The sequence below is a fragment of the Mus caroli genome, chromosome 2, assembly GCF_900094665.2.
Source record: "Mus caroli chromosome 2, CAROLI_EIJ_v1.1, whole genome shotgun sequence".
Lineage (NCBI taxonomy): Eukaryota > Metazoa > Chordata > Mammalia > Rodentia > Muridae > Mus > Mus caroli.
In genome coordinates this window covers 55717110-55738046 of record NC_034571.1, presented here as the reverse complement: position 1 = coordinate 55738046, position 20937 = coordinate 55717110, and the positions used below count along the sequence as shown (strand labels likewise).

Genomic DNA, 20937 nt, shown 5'->3' with positions numbered 1-20937 from the left:
AAGCCTGAGCCTGAGCCCAGAACTGCAACATTTAATTCATTGAAATGAATTAATCTGCAAGAATCTGATCCTCACAAAACTCTGTTAGTATTTGTTAAGCAGGCCACTTTGTGAGACTCATTCCTGTTTATCTTAAGTAGTGGGGTGAGACTGTACTGACGTCATATAAGGGGATCATCCCGAGTTAGGAAACAGAGCCTAGGCGTGCTGCCTCCCTGCACCTCAGGACTGACCAGTGAGCACGGAGCCTGTGGATGCCCGCCAAGCCGGGTAACCTCCCTTGGTTTGGGCATAGTTTTAAAGGCAAGAGTTCTAAAATGTCCCCTTGAGCGCCGACCATTTCTATCTTCCAGCTGCTCTTGGCTTTGTGAGTTTCAGAGGCTGGCTCCCTTGCTTCCTGGTATCCACAGCTTGTCTTTCTTCCGGAGTCTATGTTGAAATCCTGTGAGTCACCATGTGTCATTGCTTCTTCTAGCATCAGTTTACTCCTGCCTCCTCGACCGACCGCAGAAGGCTCCTCCTTCCTGCTCGGTGTCGGGTGGCTCGACCATACTCACTCACCGATATTGGTTGAACAAATTGACGAACCGGTTAAGGGATGCAAAAACATTTTTAGAGTCTCTTTTACTTAAAAAAATTGCTAATAAAGTATAAAACAACAACAAAAGCAACAGGACAGGAAATAGATGGTTTGAAAATTTTAAGAGAGCTACTCATCCCTTTAGGTGAAAGAGAATTCCCTATGGGAGCTGAGGCGAAGGCTTATTGGGGAAAGTGATTGCCCTGCAGGCTTGAGAATCTAGGCTCTCCCATTCAAAATAGTACTGCTCTGAAGCCCTCCCACTGCACGCTGCCCCAGTTAAGCAGCTGGACCTCCAGGCATGTATGATCTTAACTTTACATGCCAAGTAGAGCAGTCATCTTCTCGATTTGTAGTCCAGTCAAGAGGCAAAATTAAAGTTTCTAATACAATTTGAAGAGTACTTTTACTAAGAGATTAATAATTTCTAAAGAAAACAGAAATTTCAAATTACTTTAAGGTAAACATCCTGTGTATATTTATCGTTGCCGGGAATTGAACTTAGGTCCTTACACATACAGGCAAATGCTCCACTACTGAGCTATAGTTCCAGTCGCAAACATCATCTTCATATTTGCCTTTAAAATCCCTTTCTTTCCGGTTACTGCCCACCTTTGCCCTTTTAGTTGCTCAGGAAGTTAAAAAAAAAAAAAAAAACCAACCAAACAACAACAACAAAAAAAAAACCACCAGGAAAGAGTCCTTCATTATTCATTCCTTTGCATTCTTTTTACTTTTTAAAATGTACACAGCGGCTCTGAAATTCATTACGCAAAATCACTTTTAGTTTTTGCTGCATGTCTAGTCACTTGCGGGTGAGTAGACAGGTGATATAATTACGTCCAAGCGTGTGATTTTTTTTTCTTTTTACTTAAAAGTTTTCAACCAGAAGTTGTGTTGACATTCAGTCTGAAATTCAGTTACTTGGCTCTTAGCTCATGGAGATCCAACAGTTGCCCATTAATGGCGCTTTCATTGCCCTGCACTTTGGAAGCCGTAAGCATTCCCAAATGCACTTAGGACCATTTCCACTCATTAGAGAACCAGTGCTTCTCAGAGCTGTGGCTGAAGGCTTCCTGTGTGAAAACCAAACAAAATGGGCAATAAGAGTGCCATGTGAGTAGAGGGAAATTTTGTTCTTAATATTACAAAATTACGATTTTTTTCCTTCGCCTCTTACATCAATGTAAGAGATCACTTCTGATTCCAGAGTTACAGTAGTATAAAGTACAGGTGGATATATCAAGGAGAGGCAGATGATAGATGATAGAGGTAGATAGATAGATGATAGATAGAGAGATAGATGTATAGATACATACATACATAGATGAGAGAGAGAGAGATGGGATAGTAGATTAGATGGAAAGATAGATAATGGATAGTAGATAATAGATGGTAGATTAGATAGATAGATAATAGATGATAAATAAGATGATAGATTAGTTAGATGATAGATTAGATAGAGGTAGACAAATAGATGGGCAGATAGGTGATAGAAATAGGTACATAGATATAGATAGGTGATTTATAGATGATATAGAGAGATGGATGGTAGATAGATAGATTGATAGATAGATGATAGAGAGAGATATAGATAGATGATATATAGATGATAGATAGAGATAGATAGATAGATAGTAGATAGATAGATAGATAGATAGATAGTAGATAGATAGATAGATAGATAGATAGATGGTAGATACATAGATACATAGATACATAGATAGATTATGATGTGGAGACACAAAAACTCAAGAGAGTTTGACCATGACCAGTGAATTTGGCTTCCAATCAAAAAGCTAACCTTGGAACCATATAGATAGACTTCTTTGGACCAGTGGAGATAATTATGATTTCTGTAGGCAAGATCAGATCTTTAAAAAATATGGAACAGGGACGAGAGAGGACAAAAGAGGACAACCAAAAGATGACAACTTGGAATTCCAGGAAGCAGGTGGATGACATGGATACAGAGCTCAGTAATGTTGCATGGGCAGAAAGAAGGCGCTAGGGAGAGGGTGGGACAGTGGTCTGTAACCAGAGTGTGAGCAGTCTGTGAACAAGCTTCTCTTGCTGTGTGGTCACTCAGGAACTCTGGCTGGGAAAGAAAAACAGCTTAAGTAACAAGGAAGGCCTCCGTTCTTGTTCTTAGGGTAGAGAAAGCTTGAGCAAGTAAAGATCCCAGAAAAACAAAAACAAAAGCAAAAAAACAAAAACAAAAACAAAGCACTGCATCTTCTTTCCTAAAAGGAAGACATGTTAATAAATTTATTTGTGCATATGTGCGTGCTTATATGAACATGGGTGTGTACGTATGCTTGTGGCAGTCAGAGGACAATTTCGGTGACATTCTAAGGAAGCCTTCTTTGTGAAAGGGTTTCTTATTGTCCCGAAACCTCCCAGTTAGGTTAGCTGGACTGGCCAGCAAGCCTCAGGGATCCTCCAGGCTCTTTCCCCCAAGCACTGGTATTATGAGTATGTGTCACCATGCCTGACATTTTGACATGGCTTCTGAGGATGCCTTCATGTTTGTGAAGCAGGTGCTTTCTCACCTGAGCTATTTCTTCAATCCTGAAAAAAAAATCATTAATGAAAATAAGATGAAAGCAAACAGACAAAACAGCACTTGAGGAGGAGGGGTCTGGATGATGGTAGGACAAGGGATACAAGCCAAGCGTGTATGTCTCCTAAAGAGCTAGGGGGATTCTGAAATGACTGGCACAGAGAGCAATGCCAAGAAGATATGAAAAAATATAGAGATGTATTTGAAAAGAACTGAAGACATTTCCTGTAATTCATTACAGGTGATATCTCAATATTTGGCAGTGAAAGGGGAGCTGAAGGTTTGAATTTTAATTCACAGAGGGACGGGGCCAAGAACATTTGGAGATGAGTAAAATGGATATTTCACAGCATCGAGGGTGTATCTAAAATCAGGAAAATGTTGAGTGAAATTTTAAGTGTGCATTACTACAATTTGCATGAGAGGTTGTTGGCAATTCAGGAAGAGAAGTAGAAAGCTTTTGTCAAAAAGTTCCTTCAAAGGATGGGTGGAAGAGCTAGAAACAGCACTCTTGGTTGGCTGGTTGTGACTTTAATGAAGCCAAATGAAATGGTAGATTGGCGGTGCTGTCTGTGGGAAACGACATGGCCTTGTGGACCACTGAGTTTGACCAGGGCCATCTATGTGACTATGCATTTAGAACTGTCCACTGGAGCCCAGTAGCCTCCCAGTGGATATCCAATGATGACAGTGAGCTCCCCCCCCCCCCCGCCCCCCGAGAGCTGTCAGTGACTGATAGTTCAGCAGGGAGAGGAAAGGTCTGCAATTTCTTCCCCAACTATGGCTGACTGTTCGTATACACAGTGTTGTGCAGGCCCAGCCCAGTAGTCATCTGCAGGTGCTCTGGGATTGCAATGGCTGTATCATGCCCAGAAGAGAGCTTTTCACAGTCCTCCTCCTTACTTAACGGCTCCCACTTTTATATTTCCTGCTTCCTCTTCTGAAATATTCCCTGAGCCTTAGGAGGGGATTATATAAATGTCATGATCAGAATTGAACACTCAACCATTTCTTATTCTCAGTATCTTTTAACAGCCACAAGTGTCTGCGTTCACCACTGTTCACTGCAGACAGAAGAGTCTCTGATTAATATGGAGAGTAGCATTTTCCCATTAATATAAATATAAATATAAATATAAATATAAATATAAATATAAATATAAATATAAATATGTAGGCAGTTTCCCATTATGTCAATGCAGCTAAACAATAGCAGTAAGTTTTCCCTAAGGCCTAAGACCTCTCAGCCATGATGTTTAGGCCAGGTTTACAGTAGCAAGCATAAATTCCCTCCAGTGGAACAGGCTTCAAATTCAGTGTGAGCAGTTGGTCACCCCATAACAGCTGTGCCGCTATTGGATAATTGAGCCCATAGGCACTGGTAGGCTGGTATTCAGAGTTCATCGAGCTCTAAGTTGAGTGAGACCATTGGTAGTATATTTCTGATACTCTGCATAACACCCTCTGGCACTACAAAAACTAACTGGGGAAAAAGGAAGCGTCCAGATCAGTTCCAGCTTGATTAGTCTGTATCTTGAAATCAAGATGTGTGGTGTTTTCAACAGGTTCTTACCAAGCACTTCTTCTGAATAAGGAAGAGGAGTGACAATAGTCTGTACTGTTTTAGGGGCTTCCCACACGTGACATGATATATTCTCTCTCTCTCTCTCCTTACAAAGTAGTAGGTTTTCATATACTTCTCCCTTTGATTAATCCTCCCTCCCTTTCTCATCTTTCCCATTTCCTAGCCCTGTGTTGACACACTTCCACCCCATTCTTATCCGCCCTGTCTACATTTTACATTAACTGTGTTAGATTATACCACCTCCCTTAAGGGAGCAACCTCCATGCCCATCTGGATTCCTAGCTTCTGCAGGTGCTCCAGACCCAACTCAGAAGTCTATAGCCTTGAACCTAAGATCTACTTATAAGAAAGATATGTAGCATTTGTTTTTCTGAGTCCGGATTTACTCATCATCATCATCGTCGTTGTTGTTGTTGTTGTTTTGTGTTGTGTTGTTTAGTTTTATTCTGGTTCTATCCATTCACCCGAAAATTTTGTATTTTAATTTTTCCTCACAGCTAACTAAAATTTCATTGTGCAGACACACCAAATTTTCATCGTTCATCCATCAGCTGATGGATATCTAGGCTGATTACATTTCCTAGCTAGTGTGAAAAGAATGGCAGTGAATAGGAATGAGCATGCGTCTCTGCAGTAGGAGATCCAGTTCTCTGGGTATGTCCAGGAGTGGTATAGCTGGGTTATATAGTATTCATAGTTCTAGTTTTTGGGGAGCCTCCAACTGCCATCTATAGTGGTTGTACTGGTTTATATTCCCATCAACAGTAAATAAGGATTCTCCTTTGTTACCTCCTCAAAACATTTGTTTATCACATGATAGCCATTTGGATTAAGGTGAGATGGAACTTAAATGTTGTTTTAATTTGCATGTCCCTGATGGCTAGTGATAGCCAATACTTTTTTTTAATATGGTTATTTAGTCATTTATAATTGCTCTTTTGAGAACTCTTTGTTAAAATAAGTAGTCCATTTATTTGTTTTATTTTTCTGTATATGGGTATTATACCTCCATGAATGTTTCTGTACCACATGTGTGCCTGGAGCTTTCAGAGGCCAGAAATGACATCAGATCTCCTGGAATTGGAGTTACATTACAGTAGCTGTGACTTGGTCTATGGTTGCTGGGACTTAAACCCTGATCTTATAGAAGAGCAGCTGGTGATCTTAAAGTCCACCTCCCACCCCCATTGTTTTGATTGAGTTGTTTGTTGTCTTGATTTTATATTTCAATTCTTTGTATACTTTAGTCCTCTGTTGTATATATCACCAACAAAGATTTTGTGGGCTGCCTACTGACTCAGTCAACAGTTTCCTTTAGTGCTTTTATTCTTCATCGGTCCAATTTGTCAGTTGTTGCCTTCCTGGGTGATTTGCAGAATATATAGAAAGTTCTTGTATATGACCTTGTAGCATATTTCCTATCTTTTCAGAGTTTCAGGTTCTTGGTTGAGGTCTTCAATCCATGTATATTTGATGTGTGTGTGTGTGTGTGTGTGTGTGTGTGTGTGTATACAGTGGGAGATAAAGCTCTAGTTTCATTCTTCTACATGTAGACATCTACTGTCCCCAACAATTTGCTGACAATTCTTTCTTTAGTGTGTATTTTTTGGTCATCTTTCTAAAAGTAAGTAAATAAATAAATAATAAAAGGTGGTTATAATTTCAAGGACATATAGCTGGGCCTTCTGAGTGTTCTGTTGATCTATGTCTCTGTTTTTGTGCCAGAACCATGCTTTTTATTATAGTTGTATGACATGATAATAGGATATGGTAATCCCTCCACTAGCATAGCTTTGGTTCTCAGAGGTCTTTTGAACATCCATGAGCCCTTTGATGGGGAGTTCATTGAAATTGTAAACTGCTCTTGGTAGGAGAGTCATTTTGACAATATTAATTCTTCTAATCCACAAGCATGAGGGGTGTATTTCCATCTCCTATATCCTCCTGGAGTTCTTACATCAGAGTTTTAAGGTTTTCACTACAGAGGTCCTCCAGCTCCTAAGTTAGGTTTATTCCAAGACATACATTTTTAAGAGCATCATACATGGAATTGTTTCTCTGGTTTTTTTGCTCAAGGTCTTTTTCATTGATATATAGAAAGACTGCTGACTTATATGTGTTAATTTTGCATCCTGTTACTTTGCTGAAAATATTGATAACTTCTATGTGTCTTGTGATGGAGTCTTTAGGGTTCCTAATAGGTCGAATCATGCCATCTGATAACAGGGATAGTTTGACTTCTTTTCCTATTTGAATCAACTGTATTTCCTTTTTCTGTCTTATTGCTCCAACTAAGATTGTGCATACTAATTTGAATGGGAGTGGAGACAGTGGACAGCCTTATCTCATTCCTGATTGTAATAGGATCACTTCAGATTTTCCTCTCTTTCGCATCATATTGACTGTGGGCTTGCCAGCTGGAGCCTTTATTATGCTGATGTATGTTCTTCCTAAGATTTTTCTGTCTGGGGCTTTCATCATGAAGGGATTCTGGGTTTTTTCAAAAGCCTTTTCGACATCTATTGAAATGATCCTGGGATTTCTGTCTTTGAAGTCCATTTATCTAATTTATTACATTTATCAGTTTGGGTAAGTTGAACCAGCCTTGCACCTCTGGAATAAAGCCAACGAGATCATAGTAAATATTGTTGATGTGATTGAGCCCCCCCCCCCTCTTTCTCTTCTTTTGAAACAAGGCCTGTCTGTAGAGCCCACACTGCTTTTGAACTGATAGCAATCCTCCTGCCTCAGCCTCCTGATTTCTGGGATTCTAGATATGTGCCATGATGCAGGGCAAAGACTGGAATTTTAGGTGAAATAATATCACTGATGAAGACATCTTGGCCCTGAGCTGAAGTTACATGAGGGATGCCATTGTTGATGATAAAAGATGATAATTTATCTTAGACGCTGACTAAACTTATGGTTCTCATAATTATTTTTCTCAGAGAAATTATACGGTAGGTGTTATCTTTTTCCCTTGTTTGGCTGTAGATTTAGATGAAGGTTGCTAAGTTTAAGTTAGACTTCTTTTTTTAGTTTTTATCGAAGACCTGTGCTTTGTCTACTTCTCTGGGATACAAATGGCAGTGGCAGACTGTGGTGGTTTGTAGATGGTGCGGTGGGATGCAGTGACCCTCGGGAGCTCTACTGTTTGCATTAAAGAGGAACAAGGAAGAAGCAGATGCTTCAGAAAAATCAACCACTGGAGTTGCAATGCGGTGTGTCCTGAGGGAAAATCATTCTTGATGATGGCAATCATCCTAGAAATGCATCTTGGTACTATTTTCAATTGTAATAAGTAAATGTTTGTTCAAGAGAAGCAAAATATTTATTTCCAAACCTCTTAGTTCAAGAAGCTGTATTTTGTATGTACCTTATAATAAAGGTTTTTATTTTATTTTATTATTTTTTTAGACTAGTAAGGGAAGATAGGTAGGTATGTGGTTGGGTGGATGATGGATGCATGGATGGATGGATGGATGGATGGGCCAAAGGGCTCCTACCCTTTGTATTCCTGTAACCACTCTCAGGTTCATTCTTTGTAATAACTATGTTCAAGTTAGAATGAGAATGAATGTCCTTAATGGGTGTCCTACAATAAATAAAGAACTCTAAACCAATAAGCTTAGCAACCTCCGTCTAAATCATTAAGAACTGAGCCACAGGAACTGGTGGGAGTTTGCAGAGACTCTCAAAAGTGCTGGAGTGGCAAGGACACTGAGAGGGACTGATTTATGGTGCAGCCAGGTCAATGAGCTTGTGCTGATCTCTTGCTGGATGCCTTTCCACAGAGTAAATAGTAGAGAGGGAGTGCATGCTGTATCTTGGCACAGTTTCCTCAAGGGAGCTCATAATGTACAAAGTGTTGTGTAGTAAGATGTCCTAATTTATGCATTAAGGCAGCCCTGAGAAAACAAAGTGAGAAGACTGGGGAAATGGGAGCAGGAAATGCTCAGAGGGGGCAGACTGTGAGCTGTGATCTCTGCAGAGTAACAGGGAGGGATGAGTGTGTAAGTCTTTGTTCGGCTCTTCTCCATTTCTCGCTATGAGTGCTTTGAAAGGTATCAAAGGCAGATGTAGCCTGAGATATACCCACCCCTTTCCCAGGACCCAGCAGAATCCCATCTTACAGCTCTTACAGAGCCCCATCCATCTACAGGACCTGGGGTGGCAGTTCTAAGTCTTCCTAGGGCTTTAGATTAGAAAAGCAACTATGGTGTGATCAGGTCAAGAAAAAGAAATGGCTGAAGTGGAGGATGGTAGAAGAGAGCCTTTGCCTGACAAAGTTCAAAACCAGGAAAGAGCAAGTCTATGGCAGCCAGAGCCTGAGGAGTAGCTGAAATGTAGGTGAAGGGGCAGCCAGAGTCTGAGGAGTAGCTGAAATGGAGGTGAAGGGGCAGACAGAGCCTGAGGAGTAGCTGAAATGGAGGTGAAGGGGCAGAGGAGTGAGCATGGAGTGCTAAACATTTCGGGTGTGTGTTCTAGAGAGCAGAATGATACAGTCAGAGGCAACAAAAAGCTTTTGAAACCTTAGAAAAACAACACTGGGAAGGAACAAGGACTGGCTAGTGGGAACACAGAGTAAATAAGGAATGGTCACAGGAGAAAACAAAAGAAGCTAGTGGTTATAGCCTGGGGAATGGAATGGGTAAAAAAGGTAGAGAAGGAACAGGAGCCAGTAAGAATCACAGCGTTACATAGTTACTGCTAACTGGGATTGCCATCAGTTAAGGAAATTAGCTGAATCCTCTCTATTTGTTCACTTCAATTAACAGTGTTTCCAAGCGGAGGCCCTGTTAGCCCTAACATAATGACACATCTCAACTTTTTAAATGGATTTTCTCATTTTCTTCTTTCTTATGAGACTATTTGAGAAAGGGGGAAATGGGCAGTTAAAGGAGTTATTTGAAAAAAAAATCCTCTGGGTGGTCACTTCCTGTATATAATGGCCCTAAGAATAGATTCACCTGAGGTGTCTGCAGTTCCTCGAAGGGTCAACCTCACACGACTTTTTTTTTATGCAGCCATCAACTGTTCGTCTGCTCCTATTGGGTAAAGATACTTTAATGGTGGAAACTTTTAAACGGATGCCAAAGTGGAATACTAGGCAAGCCTCCACCTCTGAGCCACATCCTCAGCCCGTACTTGCATGTATTTAGGAGAGACTGTTCAGTTGTTAATTTACATATTTATGAACTTCTATTTGAATACTTCATGTGTACCAAGTCCTGAGTTAAGTGCTTGGTGTATGTGTATATCTTTTGTTAGGTGTGAAGATGATTTCTCAGGGTTAAAATAATGATATTTTTCACTTGTAATAAGAGAAACTTACCAGGTAAGTTAAATCTATGGGTAGTCCCAAAGCTTTGGCTAAAACCAATTGGCTTTGCTTTTCTAGTCAGTCACCCTAGTGAGATGACATGGTGAGTTGTTTAAGGGCTGGGGAGGAACTGAAGAAAGACCAGCCAGTTTCTGAACACAGGAGTCCTTGCACAGTTGCTCCAAGGACAAAGCGATTGGTCGCATCCCTACCTCTAACTGGCTCGTCTTGCCTGGAAAGTGATTGCTTTTCATTCACTTTGTTATCACCTCTCAGTGTTAAGGACCTTGATAGCCATTGCAGACATGTCTTTTCTCTAACTTAACCTGATCACACCACAGTTGCTTTTCTAATCAAAAGCCCTGAGGAAGACTTAGGACTGCCACACCAGGTGGGTATATCTCAGGCTAGGTCTGCCATTGATACCTTTCAAAGCACTCCTAGTGGGAAATGGAGAAAGGCTGGAGAAGGAGATTTCAGTTCACCTCTCCCTTTAATCTTTCTTGTTAAATAAATGTCTGGAATGCATAAATACTGCCTAGATCACTGGATATGATGGTGAGGAAATGGCTGAGGAGGGAACGACAGCTTAGCCTGCTCTTGGTGACACATGTCCCGGGGGAGAGTAGAGAAACTTTCTCATGTTGATGTCCAGTGACTGCTCCTGCTATCATTTTCTTCTTTAGGACGATTGAGTATGTGATTTCATTTCCTCTGTGCTCTTAGTTCCTAGGAAGGTTTAAAATGGATATTTGACAAAATGCTTTTTTTTTTTCAGAACTGAAGGTAAATTGTGAATGGAAAAGACACTTCTGTCCATTTGCTGTGTGCTCTGCACCTGTGCGCTGTTGATACTAAGACTCATTCTTCAAATATCAAGCCCTTTGAAATTAGTATGCATATAATTTATGATGTCTCATAATTACTGTCCACCTTTTAAAAATGGTAATGTCTTAATAACTTTGGGCATTTATAATGGGTAATATGTTAGATTACATGATGTAGAATTAATATCCAAATATTTATAGGACATTGGTGGCAGAGACATGAGAAAGACACTCCTTTCTTTTAAAAAAGTATCCAAAAGTAAAGCAAGAAGATTTTTTTTTTTTGACTCTTAACAGTTAAGGTCAAGAGAGGCCATTTTGTCATGGAATTCCATTTTCTTAGAAGTCACATACAGGGCCCAGAGAGAGATGGTTCAGTGGTTAAGAACATTTCTAGAGGACCCACATGTGATTCCTAGCTCATAACCACCTATAACTCCAGCTTCAAGGGACCCAATATCCTCTTCTGGATTCTGTGGGCACCTGTTTTCATGTGCACATGATTACAAATAAAAATCATTTTTAAAAAGTCACATAAAGATATAAAATGCAGCATATGCTAGAATCTCTCTTTAGATCCTAAATAATCTACAGATTAAATGAAGAATGTAACAATATTTGTAAAATATATTCTTTAAGTTTTGATCTCTTTTTTTTATATTTAGCTCTAACTTAGGTTTCCATGGTCTTGAATAAAAAAATTAAACTGTTACTATGTCATTTATGTATGTATGTATGTATGTATGTATGTATGTGTATGTATGTATGTGTGTATGTATGTATGTATGTGTATGTATGTGTGTGTGTGTGTGTATGTATGTGTGTATGCATGTATGTGTGTATGTATGTATGTATGTAACTTGCCAGTCATGCAGTCAACCAAACCTCCTAGGTGCTGGACTGTATGTTAAGTAAACAATCAGAGGACCTATACACTACCTGGGCAATCCTAGAAGGTTGAGGAGACCCTGCAAAGATGACTGCACCCCACTTTTTGGGCTTAGAACACATTAGAATTTACTATCAGTCTCCAGAGGACATAGATTCTGACCCTGGAAAAGGATGGATGGTTCCAAAGGCTACTTAACCAAGAAGTTTGTTATAAATGTGGGCAAGTATGGAGAGACAGAAGACATTGATCACTGGCCAATATGCCCAAGGAGAAAGAGTAGTGTTCAATTATTGAAGTGCTTGTTGAGGGCTTGTGTGATGGCTCAAAAGATATAGATGCTTGTCACCAAGCCTGATGATGCCCTGACTCTACTCCTCAGGACCCACAGTGTAAACGAGAGGACCAATTTCTACAAGTTGTCCTCTGATGTCTACTTGTAGAGCACTTGTCTCCCCCCCCCTACCAAAAAATGTAATAAAATCTAGCTTTATTTAAAAAATAGTTGTAGAATGATTATTGTATATGCTGGGCACAGAAACTGGCCCTTATACAATGATCTTCTGGCCTTGAAATTTTGTATTTTTTGGCCTTCATAACTTTTGGCAAGTTGCCTAACTTACCTTCTCACAAGGAAGCATGGAAACATGTGCCCTGCCTACATCTCTAAGTCTTTAAGGAGATAAGAAAGTGTTTTTAATATATGGTAGCATATTAATGCATATATTATGGCTATAACTATGAGAGAGATTGAGACAGAGAGAGGCAGAGACAGAGAGAGACAGTAAAACATTCTTATGTCTTCTGATAGTCTGGATTTTTATAATAACCCCGTGGTTTACATATCATACTGTCTGTCACTGTTCTTAATGTAAGGTTGGGGGTTGAATGGACGTATGTTCAGGGATACATACTACAGCTTGAGTGTTCTAGGAGTGTCCTTACAGTTTGGAATTAGGAATGGCTGATGTCATGATCAGCCATATTGCCATGACAACCCTAGAATTTCCTCATTTGCCTTCTCTTCGCCTTGGGAGTATCAATTTGCCACAGGTCTGTTGTCAGTATACCCCATGTGTTAAATGTGTTAGGTAACTCAGAACTTGTCGTTCTTAAAAGCTCTTAGGGTGGGGAGTTTGGGTAAGCTCCTTAGGTATCCTATTTCAGGATTCTCAGCTACATATCCTAATGTTGGAAAGTTTGCCTTCATACATATTCAATCAACTGAATCGAAAGCCACTTGTAAATCTATTTATTCTTGTTTGAACTTTATAATTTGGTGAAGAATGAGAAACTTTTCTCCATTCTCATTTCCATAAAGGACATCATTAATTATTCTAGCATCTTCCTCTCTTCAGGTAAAAAAGACCTAATTTAATGGTGATCTTAGCAACCGAAGAGACAAGAAGCTTTTTATTGGTTTTCTTTCACTGTGTGAAATGCTTTGAGCTGAACCCCTGGTAGGGACCTACCCTGACATTTAGCATTGTGTTCTAACAACCTTGTTACTGTTCTTGGCTGACACGGGGTTTGTTTGTCCCAGGTACAGTTTGCTGTGCACTGTCAAAGTTGTCACTCACCTAATTGAATTTTACTCATGGAAAGGAGGTGGTTATTCCAGGTTTGAACTAATTTTGTTTTCCATCATTTAAAGATTTGGGTTTAGTTTTGAAAAGACTCTGTCCATTTTCCTCGGTGCCCTCTGTCTCTTTGAAGATGCTGTGGCAGAGAGGAGGGCTGCAATTAGCAGCTTTCCAGCCCTGCCCTTCCCAGCTGTTACTCTTACCCCAGTTCACACATGCACAGATGATTATCCTACTTCAAGCTCCCCAGGTAAACTAATTTCAGGGATTACCCAGTGGTCATAGCTTTCCTTCCTAACTTGTGAGCATTAACAGCTTGTGGAAATGCTCCTGAGTTATCTGAAGAGTCTGAAAATGAACTCTCATTTTTCTTATAGACCTCCCCATAGTCCAGCAGCTCCAACGCTACATTTCCACAGTCCAGGGAGTGGAAGGGAGAAGAGTTCTCATCGGGGTAATTCAGGAAGACAGCAACACGCTGTGTTTGGGAATGGCTGTCATCTTATCCCAGTTACTCAAACACTTGACAGCTTTTTTCCTATAGAATCTGAGCTACAGGTACAAATTCGTTATAATACAAACCGAATCAATACAAACTATTCAGGCTTTATCTTGTCCATAGGAAAGATTTTGTTCTGTTCTGTTTTAGAAAGACTAAGCCATCTGTTTTTATATTTTAAAAAATATGGGGAAATTACCTTTTTAGAGTTTTTAATACCAGAAATTTAGGTGAACTTTTGATTTTGATTAATCTTTTCAAGAGTAGTAACTATGTCAAAATTATTTGTCTACAACTTCTAAGAATTTTGAAGCATTTTTCCCCCCATGGGGATAAATGTCCTAAATAGTTAAGGTTTTGATTGATTTGACTTATAATTTTACAATTAAACTAATCTCAAATAGGCCTTATATTAGTTTTTGAGGAAAAGTGTGTTGCTAATTTTTATTTCAGAATTCTAGAAGTTTCTTCATATCTAGCCATGATATAGAAGATAGTCCTTCTTGCCTCTTTCATAATTCCATCCCTCTAATCGACTCACTAAAATAAAATGGTTGCAAAAGAGTCTGCTTAGCAACCATTAGTAAAGTGAGATCTTGGCATCTGGACTTTTCAATATATATCCTAATAATGGCAGGTTTGCTTAGTAGTCAGCTAAATAGGAGTTTAGCGTCCAGATCTCCTCAATCTCCAAAAGCCCAGTATAATTTGAATATATCCTAAATTGAAGATGCGCGTGTTGGTTTAATCTAGAGAACAGCAGGACTTGAGAATGGTATAGTTGTCTGCCGAGTATTGGTCGCCTCCCCTCGACTGTGGCTGATGGCAGTGTGTGTGTGTGTGTGTGTGTGTGTGTGTGTGTGCGTGAGAGAGAGAGAGAGAGAGAGAGAGAGAGAGAGAGAGAGAGAGCGTTCATTAATAGTTAATGATAATAAGACATCACATTTGGTGTGGGAGTGTAAGAGATCCAAGTTTAAGCCCCAGTTGCCCCATGGGTTAGATCTGTGACTCTGGGTAAAAGCTACAGGCATTCTGGCATGGGTTGTGTGTATGATGTGTTTGTGTGGAATGACATAGTAAATGACAGCTAGTATTAGCTAGTCATCCATGCAAAGCTGCACTTGTGTAAAGCTCACGTCTCCTGCTTTCCTCATTAGGAGAGATTTAAGATTAATCCAAGCATGGCTTCTAAGAGTCATCTGCATAAGGCTACATTTATGGTGCTCTGTATGTATGCTACACTTACAGCTCTGCTTTTATTTTATTGTGGTGGTTTCACTTTTTATATGTGTGATTTTGTACATATCTAGGGAGCCTTTAAGTCTGGAATAAGATTTGCAAGGTTTTTTTTTTGTTGTTGTTTTGTTTTGTTTTGTTTTTTTAAGGAAAACAGTACATACTAGAAAATATTGTTTCATTTCAGAGATAGGGTGCTTTCCTAAATATTTTGTACAAAACCAGAAATATAAAAAATTTGTTGACCTCATATTTTTTGCTTCTATTTTGCTAGCAGTCAGTCAGAAGTTTTGTGAGCTTTTAAACAACTCTTAAATGTGATTCTTTTCCCACATGAGTGACTTACACAGACCAACGCCGTACTCTTGCACCTTGTTCATTAACGGTTGTGATTTGGAACAATGTTGAGTGAGATTTTCTCCTTCCTTTCAGCGTTCAGTTTGACCTAAATAAGACAGGGTCCTTTCGCTGTTGTAGGATGTGACACAAGGACCGAATCCACTTGAGACCAGCTCTTTATTTGTAGAGTGCTATTTTTTTTTTTAATCTTGTTATATAGCCTTTCAAAAGTTAGCTCCACCACCATACTTTATATCTACTGCTTTTTTTACAGATGTGTGTGCATGGGTGTCTTTGTTTATGCATGTGCATATGACTTTGGGAATCATCCTTAAAAGCACCAATCACATTCTTTGAGGCAGGATCTCTCTTTGCCTGGATCTCACTGATTAGGCTAGAATGGGGGGGGGCGGTTAGCAAGCTCAGGGATCAGCAGGTTTCTGCCCCTCAGCCTTGGGGTTACAGGCATGCTCCACCACACCTATTGTTTTACATAAGTGCTGGGGGCTGAACTCATGTCAACCTTGCAATCCCTCAGCCCCTCTGGGTTTTGTTTTTTTCTATTTTTGTTGTTGTTTGGTGGTTGTTTTAACTTTTAGTACAAATGTTATTTGTATTAAACCCCAACCCCAAATGGTTTCTCTGTGTAGCCCTGGCAGTCCTGGAACTCTGTAGACCACGTTGGCTTTGAAGTCAAAGATCCAGCTGCCTCTGCCTCCTGAATGCTGGGATTAAGGCCTGCGCCACCACTGCCTGGCAAATGTTCCTCTCTTAGAAGAAGTTCAATAGTGTGGATATGAGAATGTTTCATGAGAAGGAATCCTTGGGGATTTGACTCTTCACCCTTCTGCCTGTCACGTCTAGGTCTGCTTTTCCTGGTCTTTTACACAGCACTTCATCCTGAACATGAACAAGACATTTATATAAATGAGCACCCCACACCCATGTTATATCCTGTATTGATCCTCCCTGGCTGTGGACTCCCACAGCATATTACAGTCTAGATTGCTCACCCAGTTACCACTTAAGTTTTTGCATTACTGCGGCAGGGGTTATAGATGCTTGCCTAGGAACTTGGGATGCAACATTACAGATCTTGAGAGAGTGCAGGACTCAGTCTTTGAACCCTACCCAGTCCTCAACTTTTAACACCACTATGGTATTACTTAAGACTCCAGTGGGTAGCTGAGTCAGTTCTTCTTACCTTTCTCTTGTTCCCGGCATCATAAGCCTTATAACCCCCCCTCCCCCCCGAGGGTCCTTATGAAAGTGAAACGTGAAAAACCAGTCTTGTTTTAAAATTGTTTCTGAAGGATGGAACATCATCTAATGTCATAGCATCAAATTCCAGTTGTACAAGCTCTTTGCTATCAAGGAAGGCATCATTACCTATGTCTCATCTCCCCTACACGAACACAGGCTTCTGCTTGTCCTGGTTGCTCCATTGTTATTATCCCTGTGTGTATACTTTGCCTGCCCCACAAGATGATCTTTGAGGCTGCTCAGTATTCCTACTCATGAAATGACCCTGTTCTAATATATGGTTTCTTAAAAGGAGGCTGGAGAACAATAGAGACAACTCTTCAGTGTATCTAAGCTCTTGAAACAGACCCTTCATCAAACCGTTTTCCTTCCTTGTTGCTGTTATCGGTGGTTAGATAGCCTTAGAGAGTGTGTTCATTCAGCCATTCAGCAAACAGGTATTGAAAATGACATCCCCTTAGCTAGATATGCTTGTTACTTGCCATAGAGTACCAGTGTACCCTACCTTCTGTTCTTTGATGGCCGTTCAAACTTACTATGCATGCATGAGCTATTAGACTACCCTCCTCTGCTATAAAACCTGGGGTACAACACTAATAGTTGCTGTTTATCCAGTCTGGAACCTTTTTGATGTAACACTACACTGTGAAAACAATGTGGGATGCAACTAACTTGCCCCAGATCGTGTGTGGCATAAGTGGGGAACTGAAATATGGAGTCAGGCTTGCTTGGCTCTGCCTTCATTTTGTCTCTTGTGTTGTTACAAAGAGACAAGAAACTCTTTCAACGCATCTAGCCAGGGCTGTGGCCTGAGTGTACACACAGTGTCCGAGGGCTGCTGCTATTCTGAAGAGGAGTCAACATCTAGGGATATTGACTAGGGACAGGAGCTCTCTCCATTGTCTCTCACCACCAAATGCTCGGGGCTCCTGGTGTCTGCTCTGCTGTTCTCCGGCCTGCTGCCAGGCAGCTTCCTGTTTCCTCATAGCTTCTGCTTCCTCATAAGCTTGGCTTGCATATGGTTCTGGCCTGTCATGGCCTCCTCTCCCCTCCCCCTCCCCTCACCCCAGGCAGCTCTTGCCATTTCTTTCCCTTTCCTAACTGGTTTAGCCCTTGGAGTTTTGTGAATCAAATTCCCAAGGGTTGAGAATCAGATTGGCGAGCTCATGTTTCCAGTCCCACCCAGATCATAGGTCACTGGCCAGTCTGTAGAGTGGCTGCCCCTGGGTCAGATTCCCACAGCTTCACCTAGGGCTGAGGGTGGAGAAGGAGGTACACAGGACAAGGCTCCGAAGCACCGAATTTTCACCCGAATAGCTTGCAGGCTTTCTGGTCAGTTCCTTTAGTTTCTGATGTCTCTTTCAAAATCAACAACAATGAAAGTGGACTTTTCTAGATGGACCTCGCTAGACTCCATTCCTATAATTGCTCATAGATTATCTATAATTGATTGTGCATGTTATATACCGAGTTTCACATTCTTGCTATTTCCCTTAAGTTTGAGTTTTTGGGTTTCTGTGATCCTATTTTGAGGATGGAATATCAATCTTTTCTTCTTTGTATAATGGCTTATAGATCTACTTCATATTTGGAGCTTTTGAACTAGTTTCTTTTTTTTTTTAAGTACTACATGTCTATGTTTTTTCTTTTTAAGCAGTTCATGTGAAACTATAAACAGCATGCTAATTCTTACATTCTTTTTAAGTCTTAAGGTCAGTTCTCTTAATACCTTTCAGTATTATTTGCACACTCTACTAGTATCAGATTTATTTTGCTGTCTCTTTAAATGTTATCATTTAACATTTTCTTATCTCTAGAGAACTATTAGACATCCAATCGAGTGCTAGCATTTTGGAATAGCACAGTATCCAATGGGTCATGACCCAGCAAGTACATCATGACTTGAGAGAAAAGCCATAAAAAAATTTAATGCTGTTCTTCTGTGGTTTCAATTGTGGTTTCCTAAGAGACCAGTCAGGACAACTGAGGTTGTGCACTGGCTTTTTCTGTAGGTGACTGGTGGGACTCGTGGTAACCAGGCAGAGGGTAGGGTGTGTCTTGAGTCCTCAGGAAAAGGCATCTTCGACTTGAACAGTTGGAACTAAAACTGTCCACTTTGCATTTGTGCTGGCTCATAGTGAGGAGAGACAACAGGTCACAGCAAAAAAAAAAAAAAAAAAAAACCCAATGCATGGAGTAGTAATAGAAAAACAGTTCTGGGGTCCCCCACTGGCTCACAGCCTGGCTGTGCTGTAATCTTTAAACAGTTTCAGGGGCAGATATCCTGTGAATTTTAAGGTTTTACTTGCCCAGTATGCACCTAATACCCTAGCCTTTGCTGTTTTGTTTTGTTTTTTTTTTTTAAGTGAAAAGAATTAGGATTATGTGTGTGTTGTGGGTGTGTCTGCTTTCAATAGGCGAGACTTATTATTTCTTGTTACTTTTGCTGGAACTCTGGGGACTTTGGAAGCAGCTGACTAAGTCACCAGCAGGATTTCTGGGAAGTAGAATTTTCAACTTTGTTTTCAGAAAAGACTCTGAATGGCTACACTTGTGCTAGAAAGTTGACGTTCCTAGCATCTTTGTGACAGCCAGAGTTTGAGTTCCTTCTCTTGTTAAGACAAGCTGGGATTTTTCATTGTTATAGCAGATGGGCCTTTCCAGGAAGATGTTAGAAGCCAGGGAAGACCTGTGTATGTATACTGTGGCTGTAATCCCAGAATTCAGGAAGACTTGTCAGGGACCCCGTCGCCAATTTAAAGATGGCAACCAGCCCTGGTAACCCTATCCAGAAATGGCTTGCTTGACCACCCTCTTCTGAGGCCTCCACATCACATGTGTTCAAAGCCTGCTACATCCAGAGAGGTGACTGCGAAAGGGGCGGCAAGAGAAGCAGTTTTGTTTTGTTTTGTTTTCCACTTGAGAACAAAGGAAATTAGTCCTGTCTTTGTCCCTTTCTTGCCCTGTCTTTTTAATAACTAAGTTGAATTCCTGTATCTTCTGTCTTTTCCAGGAAGGACAGGTCTCCCCTTCGGATGGCTTATAAGGTTTTCATTGCCTTTTTGATACTGTTGTCTTGAAGGAAAAACTCTTCCTCTGTGGCACAAGAATGAAATTGAAAACTTTCCCGGGTGTATTTGGGTGAGGGACTGGAAAGGAAAAAACAAAAACAAAACAAAACAAAACAAAAACCACCCGTTTGCTCTACAAAAATTTAGCATGCGAATAACTGGGGGCTGAGAAGTGTCCTGGGAGGTAGATCTGGACAGGGAAGTGAGAGTAATTATCCGCGCCTTTTCGGGACCAGGGGCTGCTGTGAGAGATGAAAGAAAAGGCGGGCCATTGGCTTCCTATCCAGGTGTTCCAGCGGTTCCCGAAGCGATGCCCTTAAAAGGGGCAGCCAAGTGGGGTGCGAAGCCGCGGCGACGCCTCGCCTAAGGGCCTGGGGTGGCTGCTCCCAGGAATGTGCGGCACGCGGGGCGCCAGAGCCAACCATTGCGCGGGATGGGGGCGCCGGGCAGCCCGGGTTGCCGCCCCAGCCCGGGAGGCCGAGCGCGGGGGCCGAGGCCGGGGGAGCGGGCGCGGCCGGGCTGCCGGGCGGGCGGGAGGCGCGGGAGGGCTGGGCGCGGCACTAGGCGGTGCGCGGCTGCTTCCCCGCCCCCGGCCGGCGCGCTCTCGGGGCGGTGGTTGAGGCGGCGGGAGGTGGGGACGCGGCGGCGCTGCTCGTCCGCTGCCGCCGGCACCGCGCGCGAACTCCGGTCCATGGCACGCAGGGCGGCGGCCCCCGGAGCTGCTCGAGAGTCGCCGGCCGCGCGCGTCGCGCCGCACTTTTAGGGCGGGAGCCGCGAGCCAGTCCCCGGCCGCATCATCCCTCCGTCGGCCCGGACGGGCGAGAGAGGGAGTTCCCGGAGCGCCGCGGCCCGCGTTGCCTCAGCTCCCCGCGCCCGAGATGATCTTCCCCAGCGGCAGCGGCCACCCCGGCGCTGCCGGCGGCTGCAGGACGCCCTACCGCAAGCAGGTGAGGCTGCTGCGCTCCCCAGGCCTGCGCCGAGCGCGCGGGGCGGTGACCCGGTTTCGGAAGGAGGCGGCGGGCGGGGAGATGCCCGGGGGGACCGGGACGGGGACGGGCGGAGAGGTGGGACGGGCAGGCGCGCGGCCAGGGGCTCCGGCGGCCCGCAACAAGTTTGGGGGTTTCCTGGAGACCTTTGTGTACAGAGGAACTGGGGATACGTCGGGGCAGTGCTTTGCAT

The 20937-nt window shown here is 42.0% G+C and overlaps 1 protein-coding gene across 6 annotated transcripts in view; it reads left to right on the top strand.

The window, feature by feature from the left end:
- Positions 1–20937, top strand: part of Rbms1 (RNA binding motif single stranded interacting protein 1) — a 214857-nt gene that overhangs the window by 62872 nt on the left and 131048 nt on the right. The window contains exon 1 of one of the 6 annotated variants that reach the window (XM_021184349.2): positions 13110–13908. The exons of 2 other annotated variants lie outside the window; for them this stretch is intronic. In XM_021184349.2, the coding sequence (XP_021040008.2) occupies positions 13675–13908 (234 nt within the window). In that variant the 5' untranslated portion in view covers positions 13110–13674. Of the gene's footprint in view, positions 1–13109; positions 13909–20352; positions 20706–20937 lie in introns of those variants that run through there. 3 more of the 6 variants (XM_029470067.1, XM_021184329.2, XM_021184344.2) reach the window with 3 other exon arrangements.